Source organism: Pelophylax lessonae, assembly GCF_965119305.1.
Source record: "Pelophylax lessonae genome assembly, chromosome: 1".
Classification (NCBI taxonomy): domain Eukaryota; kingdom Metazoa; phylum Chordata; class Amphibia; order Anura; family Ranidae; genus Pelophylax; species Pelophylax lessonae.
Genome location: NC_138768.1, coordinates 756,032,168 through 756,055,268, shown reverse-complemented (window position 1 = coordinate 756,055,268; position 23,101 = coordinate 756,032,168). Strand labels below are relative to the sequence as shown.

The following is a 23,101-nucleotide window of genomic DNA, read 5'->3' as shown; positions in this document are numbered from 1 at the left end:
TGAAGCTGCACAGGTGTCTGAAGTGAGTTTTGAGTGAAATGTGGCTTTGAAATCGTGCGAGTTCAGTTGAAAGCCGCGTTCTGTGCGAACGAGGGCTAAGCGGTGGCTTTTGAAAAACAGGAGCAACTTTTCTCTTAGTCAATGATAAATATGAGGGAACGCTTCTCTTCATTACTATTGTGTGATTGTTTTTTTTAACCGGTTGCTGACCGCCGCAGCCCCGGCCAGGCAGAGTGACGTATGGATACGTCACTTGCCTGTCACTGACTTGCAAGCCAATTGCGGGCGGGCGCGCGCCCGCCGCGGCTTGTTCACAGACAAGTCAGTGCGTGTGACCGGCGGACTCAATGTCCGCCGGTCACACTACGATCGCTCCTGTGAATGGAGAAAGGCGGAGAGGCTTATGTAAACAAGCCGCCCGTCATTCTCCCTGTGTAAAAATGAAGATCAGACGGTTCTACTATGTAGAACCGTTGATCTTTGTTTTTACACCAATAGCAATGTCCCTGCACAGTTAGAAGCACGCCCCTAGGACACACTTAACCCCTCCCTGTCCAATAAAGTTAACCCCTTCCCTGCCAGTGTAATTTTTGCAGTAACAGTGCATATATATATATATATATATATATATATATATATATATATATATATATATATATATATATAGCACTGATTACTGCAGTAATGTCACTGGTACCCCCAAAAGTGTCAAAAATGTCAGTCAAGGGTCCGATCTGTCCGCCGCAATGTCGCAGTACCGGAAAAAAAAAAAAGAAAAAAAAAAAAAACGCAGATCGCCGCCATTACGCATTAAAAAAAAAAACCACCAAAAATGACAAAAATCTTTCCCTTTGTTAGTAAACGCGATAACTTTTGCGCAAACCAATCAAAATACGCTTTTTGCGATTTTTTTTTTACCAAACATATGTAGCATAAAACAAATTGGCCGAAAATGTTAAAAAATTTTGATTTTTACATTTTTTTGGGGGGAATTTCATATAAAAAAAAAAGTGAAAAATATAGTTATTTTTGCAAAATTGACGCTCTTTTTTGTTTATAGCGCATGATAAAAAAAAATAAAAAAAAATCGCAAAAACCCCCCTGGTCTTTTAGCAGCCATATCCTCCGGGGCTTAAGTGGTTAAACACCTACTTCTGAAGACAAGTCATAAAAAACATGGAGTTTTGACAAGATCTCCAGAGACATTAAATCTAGCAGCTGTTTGAATACACAAGAAAAAGTCTAAAGCTGGGTGGAGAAACCTGTTGAATGCCTGAAGTTCAGTGATTGTGTCTTTTTGCCTTAGGCATCTCACAGGATTTTTATAAAGATCGACACAGATACAGCAACGTTCTACTAATAACTACACACCTACATTGCAAAAAACACTCCTGCCAACACAAAATGTGTAAGCAGAACATAGTGTACGTCAGCACTGACAGGAACAATGTACATTGTGTCAGCAAGAATACATCACAGCAAACTCACCAAATACCTCACACACACTTCATATCATTGATCAGCACATCAATATGTCCATACCCGTGCCAACACCCCCATTTCTACTATTAGCTAGAATGGAAATACTCAATCTGTTTTAGCTATGCAAACAAACATTTAGGGCATGGGTGTCCAACCTTTTGGCTTCTCTGGGCCACATTGAGTGTAGAGAAATTTCCTCGGGCCGCATGTAAAATATATACTATAGTTAAGGTATATAAAGTAATAAAATGCCGCCGCGCCCCCCGCACTAATTTAACATAATTAGATGATCAAATTAAACGGAATCAGTATACAGAGGTTTACTTCTTCTGAGAGACAATAAAGGAACACTCTAACCACCATGACCACTTCAGTGATTTGGAGTGGTCATAGTGGTAGGAGTCAAAAACACTGCACATGCTTGCCTCCCTCCCCCCCCCCTCCCCTCCGAGGCAGCCTCTGCCTACAGTTGAAAGCTGCTGTGGCCGTGCCCACGACCCGACTTCCTTCCTCCCAAGCAAAAAAAAAAAAAAAAAAATTGTCAGGGGGCAGTGGGCCGCATTGCCTGCGGTTCTGGGCTGCATGCAGCGGCCCTCGGGCCGCAGGTTGGACATGCCTGATTTAGGGCAAAAGTTGAGGTTGAAACTTGGTGTACAATAATGAAATTATAAGAATTCTTCATTTGTGCTATTCTTTTAATGGAATATACACCCCCTACAGGGTTAAATAATAATGATCGTCTTCCAGTGAGATAATTCCCTGAGACATGGATTGAAATCTGCTAGTCAGGACCTTCTTCTCTACTGCAAGATTATTCAAAACATTGCCCTGGACCATAGCAAAATCAAAAATGATGAATAATTAACAAAGATGTTGCACTGCTAAATGAATAGTGAGAATGGCATAACTATTCCCAAAGTGTGTGTAGCACCCTCCTAGTCAGGTGCTAGATAGGTAGCATAGTTTTGATTCTGACTGCTTATCAGCGGAATTGCAGGCTAAAGTTATGTGCTCCATCTGCATATCAGGGAGCAGGATTTACAGTTAGGCCTGTTGCATGTGTCCAGGTGTGATTCATCTGGTCTGAGGGAGTGCCCCCACTTTATCCAATAGGGAGCCTGTTGAGCAGTGGAGGAAACCCAGCCAGTGACACACAGGCTTTTATGACTATCCCAGTGGGTTGGCACAAAAGTGTTGCATCCTGGGATATGTTATAAAAGCCAGGGGCACATGTGACAGGGTGTCTTTGGGCGGGAAGCCAGGTCCCAGGAGGAGGGTGATGGCTGTCTTTCCTCCTGCTGCTGAGGAAGTTGGTCACAAGCGGTCGGCCTAGTGAGCCAGAAGTGTGGTGCTTAGCCAAGAGGTACTGTGGATACTCAAAGTGGAGCAAGTGGCAGAGCAACCTGAGGAAAAACAGTGTCCGTGAGTACCATGGAGCTTGCCAGGGGTCTGCCCAGGACGGGGACCACTCCAGGAGGGTGTCAGTGGACAGAAGGTCAGCACGCACAGTCAGTGAGAAAGGGGGTGCCAAGTTAGACCCTGAAGAGTAATTAAAGTGCGAGTCCATATTCTTTATCTTCCCTTTAGTGGCAAGGTGAAGCAGCGGCCTTGGCGCATTCTACAGTCAGTTGTCCTCAGGAATTGTGTATAGATCAAGTTGGAGTATCCCACTCATCCCTTCTCTCATCCAGGTTCTAAAAAAAAAAAAAAAAAAAAAAAAAAAAAAAAAAAACCACACATCCCCTGGACTGTTCATTGTCTGAGCCAAGAACTGTTAACCGGTTGCCGACCGCCGCACGACTTATATACTGCGGCGGTCAGCCCCGGCCAGGCAGTCACTGACTTGCGAGCCTATTGCGGGCGGGCGCGCGCCCGCCGCGGCTCGTTCACAGACAAGTCAGTGCGTGGGTCCAGCGGACTCGATGTCCGCCGGTCACACTACGATCGCTCCTGTGAAGGGAGAAAGGCGGAGCGGCTTATGTAAACAAGCCGCCCGTCATTCTCCCTGGTGTAAAAATGAAGATCAGACGGTTCTACTATGTAGAACCATTGATCTTTGTTTTTACACCAATAGCAATGTCCCTGCACAGTTAGAAACACGCCCCTAGGACACACTTAACCCCTCCCTGTCCAATAAAGTTAACCCCTTCCCTGCCAGTGTCATTTTTGCAGTAACAGTGCATATGTATAGCACCGATTACTGCAGTTATGTCATTGGTACCCCCAAAAGTGTCAAAAATGTCAGTCAAGGGTCCGATCTGTCCACCGCAATGTCGCAAAAAAAAAAAAAAAAAAAAAAAAAAAAAAAAAAATCGCAGATCGCCGCCATTACTCGTTAAAAAAAAACACCAAAAATGCCAAAAATCTTTCCCTTTGTTAGTAAACGCGATAACTTTTGCGCAAACCAATCAAAATACGCTTTTTGCAATTTTTTTTACCAAACATATGTAGCGTAAAACAATTTGGCCGAAAAAAAAAAAAAAAAAAAAAAAAATCGCACAGGTGATCAAATACCACCAAAAGAAAGCTCTGTTTGTGGGAAAAAAAGGACGTGAAATTCGTTTAGGTACAGCGTCGCACGACCGCGCAATTGTCCGTCAAAGTCACGCAGTAAAAAAAAAAAAATCGCAAAAAACCCCCTGGTCTTTTAGCAGCCAAATCCTCCGGGGCTTAAGTGGTTAATACTGTGTATCTGCTATTGGTAACCCAGGGGAACCAAGAACATGTAATTCTCAGCAGCTCCCTAGGGGGCAGTGCTACATGTGTATAACCAAAATGTATAAAACTTATATTCTGCCACACACACAGTGCAGACTGGTGGTGCTCTACCAATACCTACAAATAATTGTGAGCACTACAGGTTTTATATTTATCAAGTTATGTTCACATATTGTACAATATTTACACAGTTTGTATAGTATACAGAATTTGAATGGTAAAAATTTATTGGTAGGTATTGGTATAGTGCCACCAGCTTGCGCAGTGGGTGGCACAATATAGATTTCATACATTTGGGTTTTCCACAAACTGAGATAGAGAGATTAAAAAAAAAAAAAAAAAAACTTGTGTTTGTGTATCGCCCGGCCATATTGTATGGGCCGGCCATACACAGTTCAAATGTTAACCAGTTCAGCAGGAAATGGGCAGGCTGATTGTACCAAGTTGATCAATTTGGTTCCAACCAGCCTGCCAGATTCTCTTGCAATTATCACTAGCGGCTGCTATAGCCACTAGCAATAATTACTGTTGTCCCCCCGCGGGTGGACAGCTTACCCCGCCTAAAGCAGAAAATGTCTCCCCAGGAAGGATTCCCCTGTCAGCACGGTCTGTGTTGATCAGGGAATCGTGTAAATTCCTGTCCCTTGTTGCAGAAAATATATGTGCACCCTGTATGGCCTGCCTAAGCCTAACTTTTAGTTACACAAAGCCACAGCTAGCATTACAGCCTTGAGGTGGCAAGGAATTAACACATGAGCAAGATTTATTTAGCAATCTGCTTTCTCAGAGCTATGCAAGTAGTATTAATAATAAAAAGGTGTTCCTTTCAGCTTAAAACTAGGAACTCTCAGTTTAAAACCGGAATAGCTAGTTTTGGCTTCTTCACCAAGAACTTTACACATTCCTGAGCACACCTTCAAAAGATTTATATTATATTCTAGTGTAGGGTTTCTCAACCAGGGTTCCTCCAGAGGTAGCTAGGGGTTCTTTGAGCAATGAGCAGTTTCTGCCTCTCAGATAAGTTCCCACTGACACCATTGATGTGTAAAGCCCCATACACACGTACCGAATGTTGGCCGAACGATCGGCCGTCTTTTGTCCGGTGCTGTCCTGTCGGCTGAAAAGTGCTAAAGACTGCACGCGAATTTTGTCGCCCATCAACAGCCGACTGCAGAAGTGATGTCATGTGATGGTTAACTTTCCTTTTTTTTTTCTCTTTTCTGAGCATGCCCAGTCTTGCTAATCTGCTGTTTGTCGGCCGAATTCTGTACTGACTGGCGAACAATCGGCCGTTGTGGTGACGGCCAACAAATATTTTGAAGTCTGCACGACAGATTCGGTTCGGCCGAAAATGCGCTGTCGGCTGTCGGAAGCATCATACTAACAAGCCGACAATCGGCCGAACGTTCGGCGGCCGAATATTTACGGCCGACAATCGCTACGTGTGTACGGGACTTAAGGATCATTCTTCCAACTGACCATCACACTAGTGCAGTGGTTCTCAAATCCGGTCCTCGGGACCCACTAACAGGCCAGATTTTAAGTATTACCTTGGGGGATGCAGACTAGAATACTGCAATCACTGAGAAGCAAATGAGATCACCTGTGATGTAATTTAGTTATCTTGCAAACCTGGCCTGTTGGTGGGTCCCGAGGACCGGATTTGAGAACCACTGCACTAGTGTATCATGAGTTGTAGATATAGTCGTTTTTATCAGGGGTTCCCGGAGACCGCAAAGTTATTTCAGTGGTTCCTCTGTGTTGAAAAGGTTGAGAAAGGCTGTTCTAGTGGTTAACAAAAGTTCACTAAAATTGGACACTACAATTTTAAGGGAATGCAGGTCGCATTTCTTCCCCTCACCCAAACGTTAACTTAAATTCTGAACATAAATAAAACAGACACCACTGAGTGGCAAAATTTTGGCCACGGCACATTTATTGGTGTGAATAAATGATTCATAAATATCATATTGATGATCCTTTATTAAGAAATCTTACAACTTTTTTACCTGCAAAATTTACAACTTTGTTCAGTCATAAAGGACTCGAGCACCAATATCATAAATCAAACCCAACAGTCCCCCCTTTCGATAAAAAGGGTGACAAACCACAAAAACGTGCCTTGCGATAAGGGAGGGGAGTTGGGGAGCTTGCCTTGCTGTCAAAGAACCACTACAATCACCTCATAGAAGTGCTCATGTATATAATGAGCCCTGCTTTCCAGAATTTTCCACAGTATCACAGGACCTTCCTGAATATTCCAAAGGTCACGTGATACCTCCCCTTTTATTAATATTTTATTAATATTTAAGGGTACGCCTTTTCCTTTAAAACCTAAAAGGACATTTTTTTTTTAAATACAACTTGAAGGAGGGGCAACCACATGCCCACGCTGTCGTGCCCAAATGCTTGTGCCCCCCTTCTCATTTTATTCAAAAGTGGTCTGAGAAGATGTAGAAGAGATGAGTGATGACAAACCTGCAAGCACAGAAGTATATCCGACTCCAGCTAAACTTGCTAAAAATATACACGCACATGAACTTTAATGACATCCCTTTCTTAGTCCATAGGTTCAATATTAGGTTGGCCCACCCTTCACAGCTATAAGAGCTTCAACTCTTCTGGGATGGCTGTCCACAAGGTTTAGGAGTGTGTCTATTAGAATGTTTGACCATTCTTCCAGAAGAGCATTTGTGAGGTTAGGCACTGATGTGGATAAGGAGGCCTGGCTTGCAGTCTCCGCTCCAATTCTTCCCAAAGGTGTTCTATCGGGTTGAGGTCAGGACTCTGTAGGCCAGTCAAGTTCCTCCACATCCATGTCTTTATGGACCTTGCTTTGTGCACTGGTCCATATCATTTGATAGAGGAGGGATTATGGTGTGGGGTTAATTTTCAGGGGTTGGGTTTGGCCCCTTAGTTCCAGTGAAGGGAACTCTTAAGGCGTCAACATACATTTTAGCTAATTTCATGCTCCCAACTTTATGGGAACAGTTTTGGGATGGCCTCTTCCAGTTCCAACATGAACACGCAAAGCAAGGTCCATAAAACACATGGATGAGTGAGTTTGGGGTGGAGGAACTTGACTACTGTCTGCACAAAGTCCTGACCTCAACCCGACAGAGCACTTTTGGGATGAATTAGAGCGGAGACTACGAGCCAAGCTTCCTCATCCACAACAGTGCCTGACCTCACAAATACACTTTTGGAAGAATGGTCAAACATTCCCATAAAACCCATGTCTCTTTCCTTGACCTCAATATCAACATTCTCCCCAATGGGGAATTGGAAACTGATTTATTAAGGAAACCCAGTGCAGGTAACACTATACTCAACACAGCAAGTGCCCATCCCACCCCCTTCGTCAGAAGTATCCCCTATGCACAATATTTGCGATTAAGAAGGAACTGTTCCTCAGATATTAACTTTCAAAAACAAGCTGATGGCCTTAAGTCTTGACTACTCGAGCGGGGCTACTCAAAACACACTTCTTAGGAAAGCCTATAATAGGGCCAAGGCACGCCCTAGATCAGAATTACTTTATGGTACAACTTCTAGGAAAGAAAGCAATCTATTCTTTCTTTTTTTCCTTTTATTGTCTTGGCTCCCGCACTCGTCCCCCCGATGAGTATATCTGGGTTCACACGCATGTCTCTACATGAATTTTCCATCTCTTTCTTGTTATTGATGGGTGACCCCTTGCATGCACAGTTGAATAATAGTGAAGGTTATTAGCTTAGCGAAGATATCTTCTAATGTATTTAATGCATATATATTGTAATAAATGTCTCTATATTTGGTGTACTAATTTATTTCTATATCTATCTACCTATATAGAGCTCTAATTATTACTACAATTCCTTTATATGCCTGAGGAAGCGTCAGCGAAACATGTCGGGCTATTGTTGACCAATTGGCCATTCTGACAGGATCAACAAAGGAGTAATATGTATAGGAGCATTGTGTTTTCACAATCATTTTTTATATTTAGGTCTGTGTTTATATGTTTGGTCTCATATTTTTGTTTTTGTATTTGTATATACTTTTGGCATTTGTATATGTTGAGTACCAATAAATATTTATAATTTTATAAGTACTTTGTCACATTAATTGATATGTACCATTAAAATCCCCTCCAATCAGCCCTCTAACCACCATGTGGTAGGACTCTTAGTCCTTAATGTAGATTCCCATAAACACACTCCTAAACCTTGTGGACAGCCTTCCCCGAAGAGTTGAAGCTGTTATAGGTGCAAAGGGTGGGTCAACTCTGTATTGAACCCTACAGACTAAGACTGGAATGCCCATTAAAGTTCATATTCGTGTAAAGGCAGGCGTCCCAATACATTTGGTAATATAGTGTAAATAGAGATCAGTCAACTGTTTGCTGGCGCTATTACCATATATATGCAAACTTTACACACATTTTCTGGGAATGCCCAGCTATGCAACTGTACTGGAGGGATGTTTTAGTCTGTATTCAATTCTTACCACCATACCCATTACTCTTACAAAAGGGTTTGCCTTTTGGGCTTGGTGGATACTTTAGCGTCCACTGCAGCATCCCAATCCAACTTAACTTGGAATTTATTGCGGTTTTACCCTTTTACAAAGACACCTACTCCAATAGAGGGGCAACTTCCAAATGTTGTCAAAGTTTGGGGAGGGCGGATAAGCTCAGTTTCTACGGTGTCCGATTAGCCACATGAAGTATTTTTATGTGCATTTTCAATATACCTAGCACATTATGCTGTAAATGGACTGGACATCTGGATCCTGATCTCAGCTCGACTTTTTAGAGAACGCTGTCCTAGATCCTTGGGATTTTCTTAACCACTTTAGCCCCAAGCCTATTTTTGACACTTTTTGTTTACAAGTTAAAATCGGTATTTTTTGCTAGGTAACTACTTAAAACCCCCAAACATTATATATATCATTTTACCAAAGACTCTGGAGAATAAAATGGCAGTCATTGCAATATTTGTCATGCGGTATTTGCGCAGCGGTCTTTCAAACGCCATTTTTTTTTTTTGAAAAATTAGGAAAAAAAATCACGTCATTGGAATTAAAAAAACTAAACAGCAAAGTTAGCCCATTTTTTTTTTGTATATTGTGAAAGAGGTTTGTCACGCCGAGTAAATAGATACCCAACATGTTACGGTTTAAAATTGTGCACACCCACGGAATGGCGACAAACTATGTTCAATAAAAATCTCCATAGGCGACGCTTTAAAATTTTTTAACGGTTACCAGTTTAGAGTTAGAGTGTAGCTCTTTTTTTAAATTATTGCTCACTCTCTGGCAATCGCGGCGATACCTCACATGTGTGGTTTGAACAGCGATTTCATTTGCGGCGTGACCTCCATATAAGTTTTCTTTCGTGCGCGAGCTAATGGCGACAGGGGCGGCTAAATTTTCTTTTCTCCTATTTTTTTAATTTTAAAACAGGTTTTTAAAAAAGAAAAAAAAATCTGATCACTTTTATTGCTGTCACAAGCAATGTACACATCCCTTGTGACAGCAATATGCAATGACAGTTACTCTTTATGGAGGGATCGAGGGTCTAAAAGACCCTAGACCCCTCTACTACACTTCCATGTATTCAAAACGCTGAAAACTGCATTTTTGAATACATTCACTTTTTGACGATCGTGAGGATAACTCACATGTGTGGTTTAAACACCGTTTACATATGCTAGCGCAAATTGCGTATGCGTTCGCTTCTGCGCGCGAGCACGGAGGGACAGGACATTTTACATTTCTTAATTTTTATACTGTCCCTTTAACAAAAAAATTTTGATCACTTTTATTGCTGTCACAAGAAATGTAAACATCCCTTGTGACAGTGATAGGTACTCTTTATGGCGGGGTCTGGGGTCTAAAAAAGACCAAAGATCCCTCCTCTGCACTTAGCATTCAAAACAGCCAAACTTGGGGTTTTGAATATTTTTTTTTTTTCTTTTTTTTTTATTTGGCGCCTTTAAAATAAAAGGCTCCAGTACCCGGAAGAGATGTCAAGACATCGCTTCCGGGTTTTTACATCGGAGACCCGATCATAGCTGAATCCGGCTTTGTTCCAGTCTTAGGCCAGTCCACAGACGTTTCGGCTGGTCGCTTGGGTCTCTTGGTGGGAAAAGCAACCCGGGCGAGCCGCAGATGGGGCAGGCTGTCCCCTCTCACTCCTTGTAATATCAACCGAGCGGCTTACAAGAAAGCGGATTGTTGGCTCCAAACAACGGTACTGGGGTGATGCCTCTAGCTGCAGTCATCACCCTGGTCATACCCCCTGAATCTGAGGCCGCATATTTGCGTTCCGTCGGCTTGAAGAAGTTAAAACATTGCCTAGAAGAAAGAGGATTCACTGAACACTCCCATAGGAGACTCCGATGTATGTATTCCCACTGCCTGCTGGGAACACAAACAAGTTAGTACACCCCTCGCATTTTTGGAAATATTTTATTATATTTTTTTATGCGAAAACACTGAAGAAACTACACTTTGCTACAATGTAAAGTAGTGAGTGTACAGCTTGTATAACAGTGTAAATTTGCTGTTCCCTCAAAATAACACACAGCCATTAATGTCTAAACCGCTGGCAACAAAAGCGAGTACTCCCCTACGATTCAATGTCCAATTTGGGCCCAAAGTGTCAATATTTTTTGTGTGGCCACCATTATTTTCCAGCACTGCCTTAACCCTCTTGGGCATGGAGTTCACCAGAGCTTCACAGGTTGCCACTGGAGTCCTCTTCCACTCCTCCATGACGACATCACGGAGCTGGTGGTGTTGCACTCCTCCACATTCCCTTTGCGGATGCCCCAAAGATGCTTAATAGGATTTAGGTCTGGAGACATGCTTGGCTTGTCCATAACCTTTCCCCTCACCTTCTTCAGCAAGGCAGTGGTAGTCTTGGAGGTGTGCTTGAGGTTGTTATGTTGGAATACTGCCCTGCGGCCCAGTCTCCGAAGGGAGGGGATCATGCTCTGCTTCAGTAGGTCACAGTAGATGTTGGCATTCATGGTTCCCTCAATGAACTGTAGCTCCCCAGTGCCGGCAGCACTCATGTAGCCCCAGACCATGACACTCCCACCACCATACTTGACTTTAGGCAAGACACACTTGTCATTGTACTCCTCACCTGGTTGCCGCCACACATGCTTCACACCATATGAACCAAATAAGTTTATCTTGGTCTCATCCGACCACAGGACATGGTTCCAGTAATCCATGTCCTTAGTCTGCTTGTCTTCAGCAAACGGTTTGTGGTCTTTCTTGTGCATCATATTTAAAAGAGGCTTCCTTCTGGGATGACAGGCATGCAGACAAATTTGATGCAGTGTTCAGCAAATGGTCTGAGCACTGACAGGCTGACCCCCCACCCTTCAATCTCTGCAGCAATGTGCTGGCAGCACTCATACGTCTATTTCGCAAATACAACCTCTGGATATGACACTGAGCATGTGCACTCAACTTTTTTGGTCGACCATGGGAGGCCTGTTCTGAGTGGAACCTGTCCTTGTAAACCGCTGTATGGTCTTGGCCACCATTCTGTAGCTCAGTTTCAGGGTCTTGGCAATCTTCTTATAGCCTAGGCCATCTTTATGTAGAGCAACAATTAATTTTTTCAGATCCTCGGAGAATTCTTTGCCATGAGGTGCCATGTTGAACTTCCAGTGACCAGTATGAGAGAGTGAGAGCGATAACCCCAAAATTTACCACACCTGTTCCTCATTCACACCTGAGACCTTTTAACACAAACGAGTTACATGACATCGGGGAGGGAAAAATGGTTGATTTAGACCCAATTTGGACATTTTCACTTAGGGGTGTACTCACTTTTGTAGCCAGCAGTTTAGACATTAATGGCTGTGTGTTGAGTTATTTTGATGGGACAGCAAATTTACGCTGTTATACAAGCTGTACACTCACTATTTTACATTGAAGCAAAGTGTAGTTTCTTCAGTGTTTTCGCATGAAAAATATAATAAAATATTTCCAAGAATGTGTGTGTGTGTGTGTATATATATATATTTTCTCTATCTACACACAAATGTTTTGGCTTTCATTTCTATTTTAAACTGAATGGAATGTTTTACAAGGTGATCGTTTACAATCACTTTAAAAAGGGAAAAAAAAAAAAAAAAACGATGAGCAGTCCTAAAGTATGTTCTTTCAAAACAGGTCAGCAATTATAGCTTATTCATTTAGATGTAATAGGAACAAACTCCCTTTAGGTTGGCTTAAAATAAAAAGACAAGCAGAGACTGGGTATTCTATGTGACCAAGTCTGTTTTCTGGTTTCTAGCAATGCTAGAATTATTATACCGTATATTATCTGATAAAAAAGAGGAAATACCTCTAGACTCCCCACTGGATGCCAAGAGAATACTGTTCAGGGCAGCAGTGAAGCCACTATTGCCGAGTGCCAGAAACCATACATCAGTCAAGAGAATTGTTCTCTCACCCTCAGGAGAAAGTCCTGAAAAATGAAATTCTTGCACATACCAGAGAACACTGCTGCCACTCTGATCGGCCACCAGGAGTGAAGAAAATACCAATACATTCAAGTACGGAAGAGTTTGTGACATACTTCATGTAACAGTGCTGGGCCAACCAATAAAAATCAGTGCTGTTACATGGTAACAAATTTCAATATAAAAGGCCCCTGTCACACTTATGCAACCTAAAAGTCGCGCGATTTTAACAGGATTTTGCTGTGATTTTGACTGGGCTTGAAGCTATGTCTATGGACCTCTAAACACATTAAAATCGTCCCAAAGTAGTGCAGGGACAGCTTTGGAGTAGTTGCGACTTGAAGTCGCACAGATATAAACGGTACTCATTGGAAATCATGGAGTACAACTTGTCATGTGACTTTGCAGGACAAGTTGCACAAGTGTGAAAGGGACCTAAGGGTCTACTGAAATACACATGTCAGGGTCTACTGCTATGAGCAGCTGAATGGAGCAAAAAATGTTTAATGTGTGCTACTGGAGAATTAAAGAGAACATGTTGTTTTGCCTTGTATGAGGCAAAGCAACATGTTCACTTTAGGTGGATCAAACATGATTTTAGAATTCTAAAAAGTGCCTAAGGGCTCTTTCACACGGTCCGCGATCGTAAACACAGATCCCCGCTGAGCAGGCAGGTGACAGCTCCCTCTCCGCTCTGTGTGTGGAGAGGGAGATGTCAGAGCCCCATTCATCTCTATGGGGGAATCGGATGAGAGTGGACCACCTGTCCGCTCTCATCCGATCCCCTGGACGGATGGAAAATAGGGTTTCCATCCGTCCAGATTTCACGGACAGGATCGGATGCGGTGTCAGCGGAGAGGTCTCCGCTGACATCCGCTGCCGCATAGGGATGCATGGAGGACCCGATCAGATCCGCCTAAAAAACTGACAGGCGGATCTGATCGGATCGCTCGTGTAAAAGGGGCCTAAGAAAATAACGGCACTAGATAAACTGTAACAATCAGAAAACACACAACAGCAAACACGTATACTCACTTTCTTGAAAGCATTCGTTGTCTGTGCAATAAGACTGAGACTGCCTAAGCTGTAAAAAGAGAAAAGTTTTAGTAAAATAAGTTACTGCAGAGCTGTTCTCACAGTATACTTGTCGACAAGCTTAAATAATATAGTGCAGGGATGGCCACACAGGTAGGCTCTCGCTTTGGAGATCATCTGGGGAGACATGGCAAGTACAAGGATGCGTCTTGTGTGTGTCTTTATTAGGATTCATATAGCGTTATGCTTACACATGTGGTTCCCTTTTTGTCCCTCTTTTTCCCCTCTTGCAGAGTGGATTGAGTATTGGCATATTCAAATAACTTCAGTGGATGGAACCAGATACATCTTGTTTCTCTCTAGAAATATATTAGGGACCCTGGCACTCTCTCTCCTCTGAGTCACACAGAAAACATCCATGATGTAGCCTTGCTTGTTTGTTCGTTTGGAAGGTTGGTTTTTTGGAGTGGGAAAAACATGCGGCCAAGACCGCTTTGTCTTGCAGAGATCCATTGGAGGCTGTTACAATTCCAAAAAAGGTATGTCCAATTATCCTACTTCCACCCAACGCTGAATTTCTGAATCCTGCGTTTTTTCTATATTGTGTCTTTTTACTGTGGTATGTTTATTTGTTAAACCATCTGTAGACTGGTCCTTTCTATGTTTTCTTACCTTTAATTTATAACCATTATAACCTTTAGAGGTATCTCTTAAGTTGTCTGTAAATCTTTCTGAAGTGGAAACCCTGCTCTGTCTATCCAGCCCTAATTTAATCAATTCCTAATTGCTTAATTGGATAGCCCCCACCCCAGGTCTAAGAGTATATAAGTACAGCATCACTTGGCGAAGGCACATTTGCAAGGGGGGCACGTTTGTTTTTTGGGGGGCTCATTCTCAAAGTGGGGCGATTTCTATAAGTGGGAAGCACTTCTGATTCTGCAAGTGGGGCGATTTCTATAAGTGGGAAGCACTTCTGATTCTGCAAGTGGGGCGATTTCTATAAGTGGGAAGCACTTCTGATTCTGCACTTCAGAGATTGCACAAAGTGATTAAACACAGGAAAGGCTGAGATATACACCACATAGACTGCAGGTGACCTTTTCTATCCCTTCAGCTCTCTCCTTGTAAAATGTACTCTCTACCACTCCTTCTGACAGCAGTGTCCTCTATCCTTAAACTCTCTCTTCTCCACCCCACTATATATATATATATATATATATATATATATATATATATAAAAATCACCCTCACTTCTGTCCTCACCTTATTATTGCACTCACCATCTCCTGCTACTTCTAAATCCACACGCACACAAATCCTCCAGGACACTGGGGCATGTCCATTCATATAAATCACACTCTCATATTACCACCCTCACCTTTCTGCTTCTCCTAGCCTCTGGAGACATATCCCCAAACCCTGGGCCTCCATCATTTACCCGTGCTCAACACACCACTTACCCTGCACCCTCTGGCTGCAGCCGCACTCAGCACAATCTAGTTCCCATCTCTATTCTTCCCAAAACCAGACTCCCTTTCTCTTGCGCCCTTTGGAATGCCCGCTCTGTCTGTAATAAACTCACCTCTCTCCATGACCTTTTCATCGCTAACTCATTTAATCTACTCGCCATCACCGAAATCTGGCTTCACGAATCCGACACTGCGTCTTCTGCTGCCCTATCCCAAGGTGGTCTTCTATGGACTCACTCCTCTAGACCCAATGGACGCAAGGGAGGGGGTCTCGGGATCCTTCTAGCCCCACATAGCACCTTTCAGGTACAGGTACTTCACCCACCTCCCTATCTGTCACTCTCCTCATTTGAGGTACACTGCATTTGTCTTTCCTCCCCTGTTTCTCTAAGGATTGCTGTGATCGACCTTTGACGACTTCTCTGCCTGGCTACCCTACTTTCTCTCTTCCAAAATCCCCACAGTCATTCTCGGCAACTTCCACATCCCTATTAATACTAATACTCCTACCACTTCCAAACTTCTCAGTCTAACATCCTCCATTGACCTGAAGCAGTGGATACATGCTTCTACTTACTCTGAAGGCAATATCCTTGGCCTTGTTTTCTCCCACCTATGCACTCCGCACAACCTTTCAAACAATCCTTTCCCTCTCTCTGATCACTACCTTATTAGTTTCACTCTCCCTCTCCTCCATCTCCTCTCCCTCCAGCTACCCTACATTTACCCGCAGAAACCTATGCCATCTCAACCCTTCTTTTCTCTACTCTGCTACCGACCACCTCTATGACAAAATCGCACCCCTGTCCTGCACCAACCTAGCCACTTCTGTCTACAACGCTCCACTCTTAAGCCCCGTTCACACGATAAGAAATTAGGAAGGGAAATTTTGTCCTGACGACCGATCTGCCGATTTTCGGATTGTTAGTATGGTGTTTGACAGCCGAATCCGTCTTTTCGGCTGACAAAATCCTGATGTGCAGGCTATAAAATTTTTGTTGTCCGTAATAAAACGTCCGATTTTCGTCTCATTAGTACAGATTTTGACAGAAAAAAATCTTAAGAGCCAGACTAGGCAAGCTCAGAGACTAAAGAACACATACAAAGCAATCCAACACATGACATCACTTCTGAAGTAGAATTCGGTCGTACGGGAAAATTCGTATGAAAAAAAACCTCTTCACTTTCCACATCAGACTAGCATGCCACAAAAAACGGACGACAGATCGTTCGGGCTTTAGCCTCCCTGGACACACTGGCCCCTCTCACCACACACCGAATCAGGCCCCGACCCCTTCAACCTTGGCAAACAGATAACACTAGAAGTCTGAAAAAGCATAGACGTGCTCTTGAGCGCCTATGGCGTAAGACTAAATCTCAGAAAGATTTCAACCAATATAAATCTGCCCTCCAAAAATACAGTTCCAGTCTCCACACTGCCAAACAGACCTATTTTGTCACTCTCATTAACAGCCTGTCATCATGCCCCCGGAAACTCTTCGCTAACTTTAATTCTCTACTCCCTCCTCCACTACCCCCTCCCACCGACTCACTCACTGCCCAGGAGATTGCCTACCACTTCAAACAGAAGATTGATACAATTCTTAAAGGAGATCGATGCTGTTCAGATACCTTCCATGCCTTATGCTTCATGCCCACAGGTGCAATCATTGCTTCAACCCTGCCAATATAGATGAGGTTGCTAAACTACTTGCTAACGTCCACTTAACGACCTGCCCTCTGGATCCGGTTCCCTCGCAAATGCTACGTTCACCTTCTGGCCCTATTCTACGCTCTCTAACCCACATCCTCAATCTCTCCCTCTCTTCTGGCATCTTCCCCAACTCTCTAAAACATGCACTAGTCAGCCCCATACTTAAAAAGCCCTCACTGGACCCAACCGATCTGAACAACCTACGCCTTATTTCCTTGCTCCCCTTTTCATCCAAACTCCTCGAACGTCTAGTCTACAACCGACTGTGCGACCAGCTTGCCAAGAATAGCCTCCTTGATCCCCTTTAGTCTGGATTTCGGCCTCAACACTCCACTGAAACTGCTCTCCTAAAACTGACAAACGATCTACTAACGGCCAAAACCAATGGACACTATTCTGTACTACTACTTCTGGACATTTCTGCTGCCTTTGATACGGTTGATCATACCCTCCTCCTCAAAAAACTCCATGCCTTTGGTCTCCGTGACTGTACTCTTCACTGGTTATCTTCCTACTTATCCAACCGCACCTTTAGCGTTATGTACAATTCTACTTCCTCCTCTCCTCTTCCCTTTTCTGTTGGGTTCCCCTAAGGCTCTGTTCTTGGACCCCTCCTATTTTCAATCTACACCTCTCTGGGTCAGCTGATAGACTCCCACGGCTTCCAATACCATATCTACGCTGACGATACCCAAATCTATTTATCCACCCCTCAGCTCTCTCCCTCAGTCTCCTCACGTATCACTAATTTACTATCAGATATCTGAATGTCTCACCCCTTCCTCAAACTCAATCCATCCAAAACCGAGTTTATAATTTTTCCTCCACCACGTGCCCCTTCCCCTGATTTCTCTGTCAACATCGATGGCATTACGATCAGCCCATCCCCGCATGCCAAGGTCTTAGGTGTTGTCCTGGACTCTGAACTCTCCTTCAAACCCCACATCCAATCGCTGTCCAAATCTTGCCACCTCAGCCTCCGCAACATCTCCAAAATACGCCCCTGTCTAACCAAAAGACACAATAAAGCTCCTAGTTCACTCCCTGGTCATCTCGCGCCTCGACTACTGCAATTCCCTTCTCGTTGGCTTACCTCTACACAGGCTATCCCCCCTTCAATCCATCATGAATGCTGCCGCCAGACTCATCCATCTTACCAATCACTCAGTGTCTGCTGCTCCTCTCTGTCAAGCCCTCCACTGGCTTCCGCTCACCCAACGAATTCAATTCAAAATACTTACAACATCTTACAAAGCAATCCACAGCTTAGCCCCTAGCTACATCACTAGCCTAGTCTCAAAATACCAATCTAATCGCTCTCTTCGTTCCTCTCAAAACCTCCTGCTCTCTAGCTCCCTCGTCACCTACTCCCATGCTCGCCTCCAGGACTTTTCCAGAGCCTCTCCAATCCTATGGAACTCCTTACCCTTATCTGTCCGATTATCTCCTACTCTATTAGCTTTTAGGCGATCTCTAAAAAAACCCTCCTTTTCAGAAAAGCCTATCCTACCCACACCTAACAAATATACCTCCATTTTCTCCATCAACCCATCCCCCACGGTTATTGCCTTTTCTTTCACTTGAGCCTCCCTTCTAGATTGTAAGCTCTAACGAGCAGGGCCCTCTAGTTCCTCCTGTTTTGAATTGTATTGTAACTGTATTGTCTTCCCTCACATTGTAAAGCACCGAGCAAACTGTTGGCGCTATATAAATCCTGTATAATAATAATAATACTTTTGGCTATATAAAAGACATAAAAGGTAACTTTGTACGTTATATAAATATTGAGGCACAGCTATTAGGAATCAAGAGATACATATTTACACATATAAACTTATTGTTTTCTCCATTGATATATCCACCCTATGCCAAGTGATCTCTTATAGTTCATCAAATGCCATTATTCAGCAATTACACCTAAATGAGATATCTCCCAGATGAGTTCCTTGTCTATAAGTGAAGCACTTGATAGCAGGTTTGTGAGGAAACATTGTGACCTCAATTCCTTGCTTTCTTTATTTTCCAATAACTAAGTGGATTGGTTTCTTTTGAGGACTGCATACATGTAAGCACCATTAATATTTTGATATACAACTATTGTAGTAAATGCTATGATTGTTATTAGTGGTGCACCGAAATTTCGGCAAACAAAAATGGGTTTAATATGCCGATATTAAAGAGGTTTCAAAAGACCCGCCTCTGGCAAGCGGCCCGCCTCCCGGTGAGGCAAGCTTACCAATGGTATTAGTATTATGCAGCATGAGGGGGTTAATGTATTGCCACTGCTGGTCACTGATGCATTAGTGACCGACCAGTGGCAGTTAATTAACCCCTTTGTGCTGCATTAGTGCAACCAGTAGCAGTGCAACCAGTGTTAATTAACACTGATACTGGTTGCACTAATGCAGCACAAAGGGGTTAATTAACTGCCACTGCTCGGTCACTAATGCATCAGTGACCAGGTTAATTAACTTCCACTGGTCGGTCACTAATGCATTAGTGACCAGCAGTGGCAATACATTAACCCCCTCATGCTGCATAATACAAATACCATTGGTAATTAAATTAACCACTATACTGCGACAGGGTGGCAGCTACAGGTGTACGTCACTGCCTGTTTTTGGTGTATGCCCCTGTTCTATCTATTTTAAAATCATTTGGGGGAAAAAAAGTCATTTTCGGTTTTCAGCCAAGGGCATCCTGCATTTTCGGCCCAGAATTTTCATTTCGGTGCCTCCCTAGTTATTATTACTAATATGTGTTTCTCCAAATAGGAGAGCATCTTCCATATTATCCCGAGGAAGCCGTTTTGATACAGTGAAACATGTAGAGATTTATATAGAGAAATCGCCCAATATATGCTTTGTAAATGTCCCATTTTATATGTATGTCTTTTTTTAAATTTTCTATTAATAAAAATCTTTGTATAAATAAAATGTGTTGATTTGCACCTTAAAGCCCAGTATTATGCTACATGCTGTTCTTGGAAAAAGCTTAAATAATGTTTTCCCCCATTTTTCATGAGATGCTGCAATAAACTGACCCTGAAAATTACAACTCACCCTTCTGCTACCAGCTTCTGATTGTAAATTTCTATGGCTTGTTCACACCATGTGCAGAAACATAAGAGTTTTTCTGCAACTGCCTCTGAAAGGGCACAAAGACAAAACACTGGTATCATGCATGTCTTTTCTGCATATAAAGCTCAGATGACACCAACATGGTGATGTGAACAGGGCACGAAGAAAACTATTTTATTTCCTTGTTTCCTTGCAGAGAAAGTTGTTAGAAAAATGCATATTTCTGCACATGGTGTGAACAAGCTCTAAATGCTGATGTGTGGGGTTCACTGCTGAACTGAACTAGGTGTGCTAGCTTGTTAGCTGGAATTCACAATGACTAGTCCGAGACTGGCCCCGTTTGTCTACAAAACATTTGTAGATTATTGTTCTTTCCATATCATGTCTAATAGGAATCACATTCAAGTAAAGGATTTTAAAGTAGTTATCCTTTAACAAAAAAAATAATACTAAAAGGTCATGTGACTAATGATTCTTGTGAAAAGGTGTTGCTCAATGCAAGCCCTTTAATCAGCACCCTTCCTTGAACCCTTCTCCCCTGCTCTTTCAGGAAGCCATAGCCATATGACTAATGCCTAGGCTTTGACCAAGTAACCTACTAGGGTAGGAAGCCTGGAGACATCAAGTAATCTGAAGCAGCAGAAAAAAAACACACATGAGTTAATAACTTACCTTACATTATGTATGAACCTGTAGGAAATAATCCTGCCAACACATTCAGCCTGGAAAATACGTACCAGATAAATAAGTCTTCGCATTGCATAGTTATGGGAGCAGATACATTCACAGGGATCAAAATTGCCCTCGGCCATGTTCACGGTTCATATATGTATAATCTAGGAAAAAGAAAAATACAGCTTCTGGTCATAAATAAGGAAAACACATACACAAAAGAAACGATATAAACATGATTAAACAATAAGATACTGTAAAGAGCCTCTTGTTCCCATGACAACGCAAATATTTGGATTTTTCCCATCACTTTCTATATGGTGACCAAAAACAAATATAGTGGGTGTATCTCCCCACTGGGAACACAGATAGCAATAATAAACTATAGATCAATACTAAAATTTGTGATCGCGCTGCCTCTAAATCAAGGTAAAAATAACTAGAAATGTGACCAAAAACAAAATTACTAATAGGTAAGGGTTTCAGAAGATCGATAGGATAGGATAGCATAGGATAGAAGTCCCTGTGCCAATTAAATCCAAAACATATAATGCAAAAAAGGCCAATGCAATAAATAAAGTTTCTTATAGATTGTGCAATCAAAAAAGTATTTTTGATAAGGTGCTTCATAGATTGCATCACAGTGTAACAATTTTCCTCTCTTGCCCCTTTCACCAGGTGAAGTGCAAGCTCACCTCGATTATAGACCCTTAAGGGTCAATAAAGTATAAACGCATATCAATCGGATAACCTGAACACCAGAGTTTGCTCTAATTTAAGAACAATGGAATTCCCTCTACAAGATGGCTTCACTTCGCCTACAAATAGGTCATAGGCAACAAGCAGAAAAACCAGCCTCCAATGGTGCAGTACCTGGGTTGTTAAGCTCAACACACCGCACAGAACCCACTTCATAACATGCACTCACATTTATTAGGTAAAAAGCAAGCATATAACAAAATCCAACTTCTCACGTGATCCAAGGAAAACTCCCGCTGCCAGGCTCAACCTCTACACGTTACGCTACCAACGCACGTGACTTCATCTGGAGGGAAGTTCAGTTTAGTTCCCTCCAGATGAAGCCACGTGCGTTGGTGGTGTAACGTGCAGAGGTTGAGCCTGGTGGTGCGAGTTTTCACTGGATGACATAAAGTTGGATTTTATTATCCGCTTGCTTTTTACCTGGCCAGGCTCTTTTCCTACTGTGCATATGCAGCGCTGGCCCATTCCTTCCAATCACTGAGCCCAATAGGGAGCAGGACTCAGCCTGGACTTTTAAATAGGTTGTGGGATTCTGGGCAAGGCGTCACAGTGATGAACACTAACATGGGGAGGGAGGTAAGTATTTTAAAGGGTGGGCTGCTCTCAGAATGGTGGGGGGTTAATTAATTGACAACTACACTAAAGTTAGGAGTTGTTCCTTAATAAAACCCAGCTTGACTTTTTCTGGCTTCCAACAATCTTCATACAGGGCAGGCACAGAAACCCAAATCACAGCTTTCTTTGCATTTGTAAATTGGCACCCCTCCAGCATGAAACCAGAGACAAAACGACATTACATGCAGAGATCTAAGCACCCCGCCACAAGAACAAGTTTCAGCTTAGACCACAGTACAGTGTGACATGAATGTTGGTGTATGGGCACCCCCTAGTGGCAGACATTTACACCAGTCTACAAGTCACCAAACTGACAACTCAACAAATTAAGACTTTGCTGTCTGTGAAATCTACACTTTCAATCATGCCAAATAATAAAGCTCTTGATATTCTTTCATTTCAATGCGCTGCATCTCATATACGAAAACTAGTGTTTTTTTTCACCCCCCCCCCCCCCAAAAAAAAATTGGTCATTTATAGAACACCTTGTATTCTGTAAATTGGGGGGGGGGGGGGGGGGGGGGAGAACTTCCCTGTTTCAGAGATACAGCTCTCATATCAACAGCCAGACAGAAGAATAGTGACAGCCATACAGTACTATCAGACATGATTGAGAGGGTAGATTATGATGAAGGATAGATCTGTGCCATACACCTCGTTAGAGCGAACGCTTACACAGCAGAAATTAAAAAAAATCCTCTGCCTGGATGTAAAAATTCTAACTCCAGTAACAACCAACCAACCATTCTTGGATGCAGTGGGGAAGGGTTAGAACATCTATTGAGCTCTTACAGCTTACTGGGTCATTCACTTACCTACCAGACACAATGACCACAAATCAACAAGGCAAGAAGAGAAGAGAAATCTCTCCACCTGGGACACATACAGCAAGAAAATGTTCTAACCCATTTAAAATAAGTTGGCAGCCCACCTCAATACAAAGTAACACATTGAGTTAACCATCATGGAAACACCTATACTTTCAAACACTAAGGGGTCTATTTAAAGAAAATAAAAAATTAAAAATGCGTGAGACAAACTTTAGAAGCATTCTTGCAACCTGGACAAAAGTGCCCCATATTT

At 42.7% G+C, this 23,101-nt stretch overlaps 1 protein-coding gene across 1 annotated transcript in view; it reads right to left on the bottom strand.

The window, feature by feature from the left end:
* SMIM14 (small integral membrane protein 14) overlaps window positions 1-20,803 on the bottom strand; it is a 31,184-nt gene extending 10,381 nt beyond the window's left edge. Inside the window, exons 1-2 of the mRNA XM_082262503.1 lie at window positions 20,707-20,803; window positions 13,707-13,755 (exon numbers count right to left, since the gene is read on the bottom strand). Coding sequence (XP_082118629.1) covers window positions 13,707-13,755; window positions 20,707-20,781 — 124 coding nt within the window. The 5' untranslated portion in view covers window positions 20,782-20,803. The remainder of the gene's footprint in view (window positions 1-13,706; window positions 13,756-20,706) is intronic.
* Window positions 20,804-23,101: the final 2,298 nt, after the last annotated feature.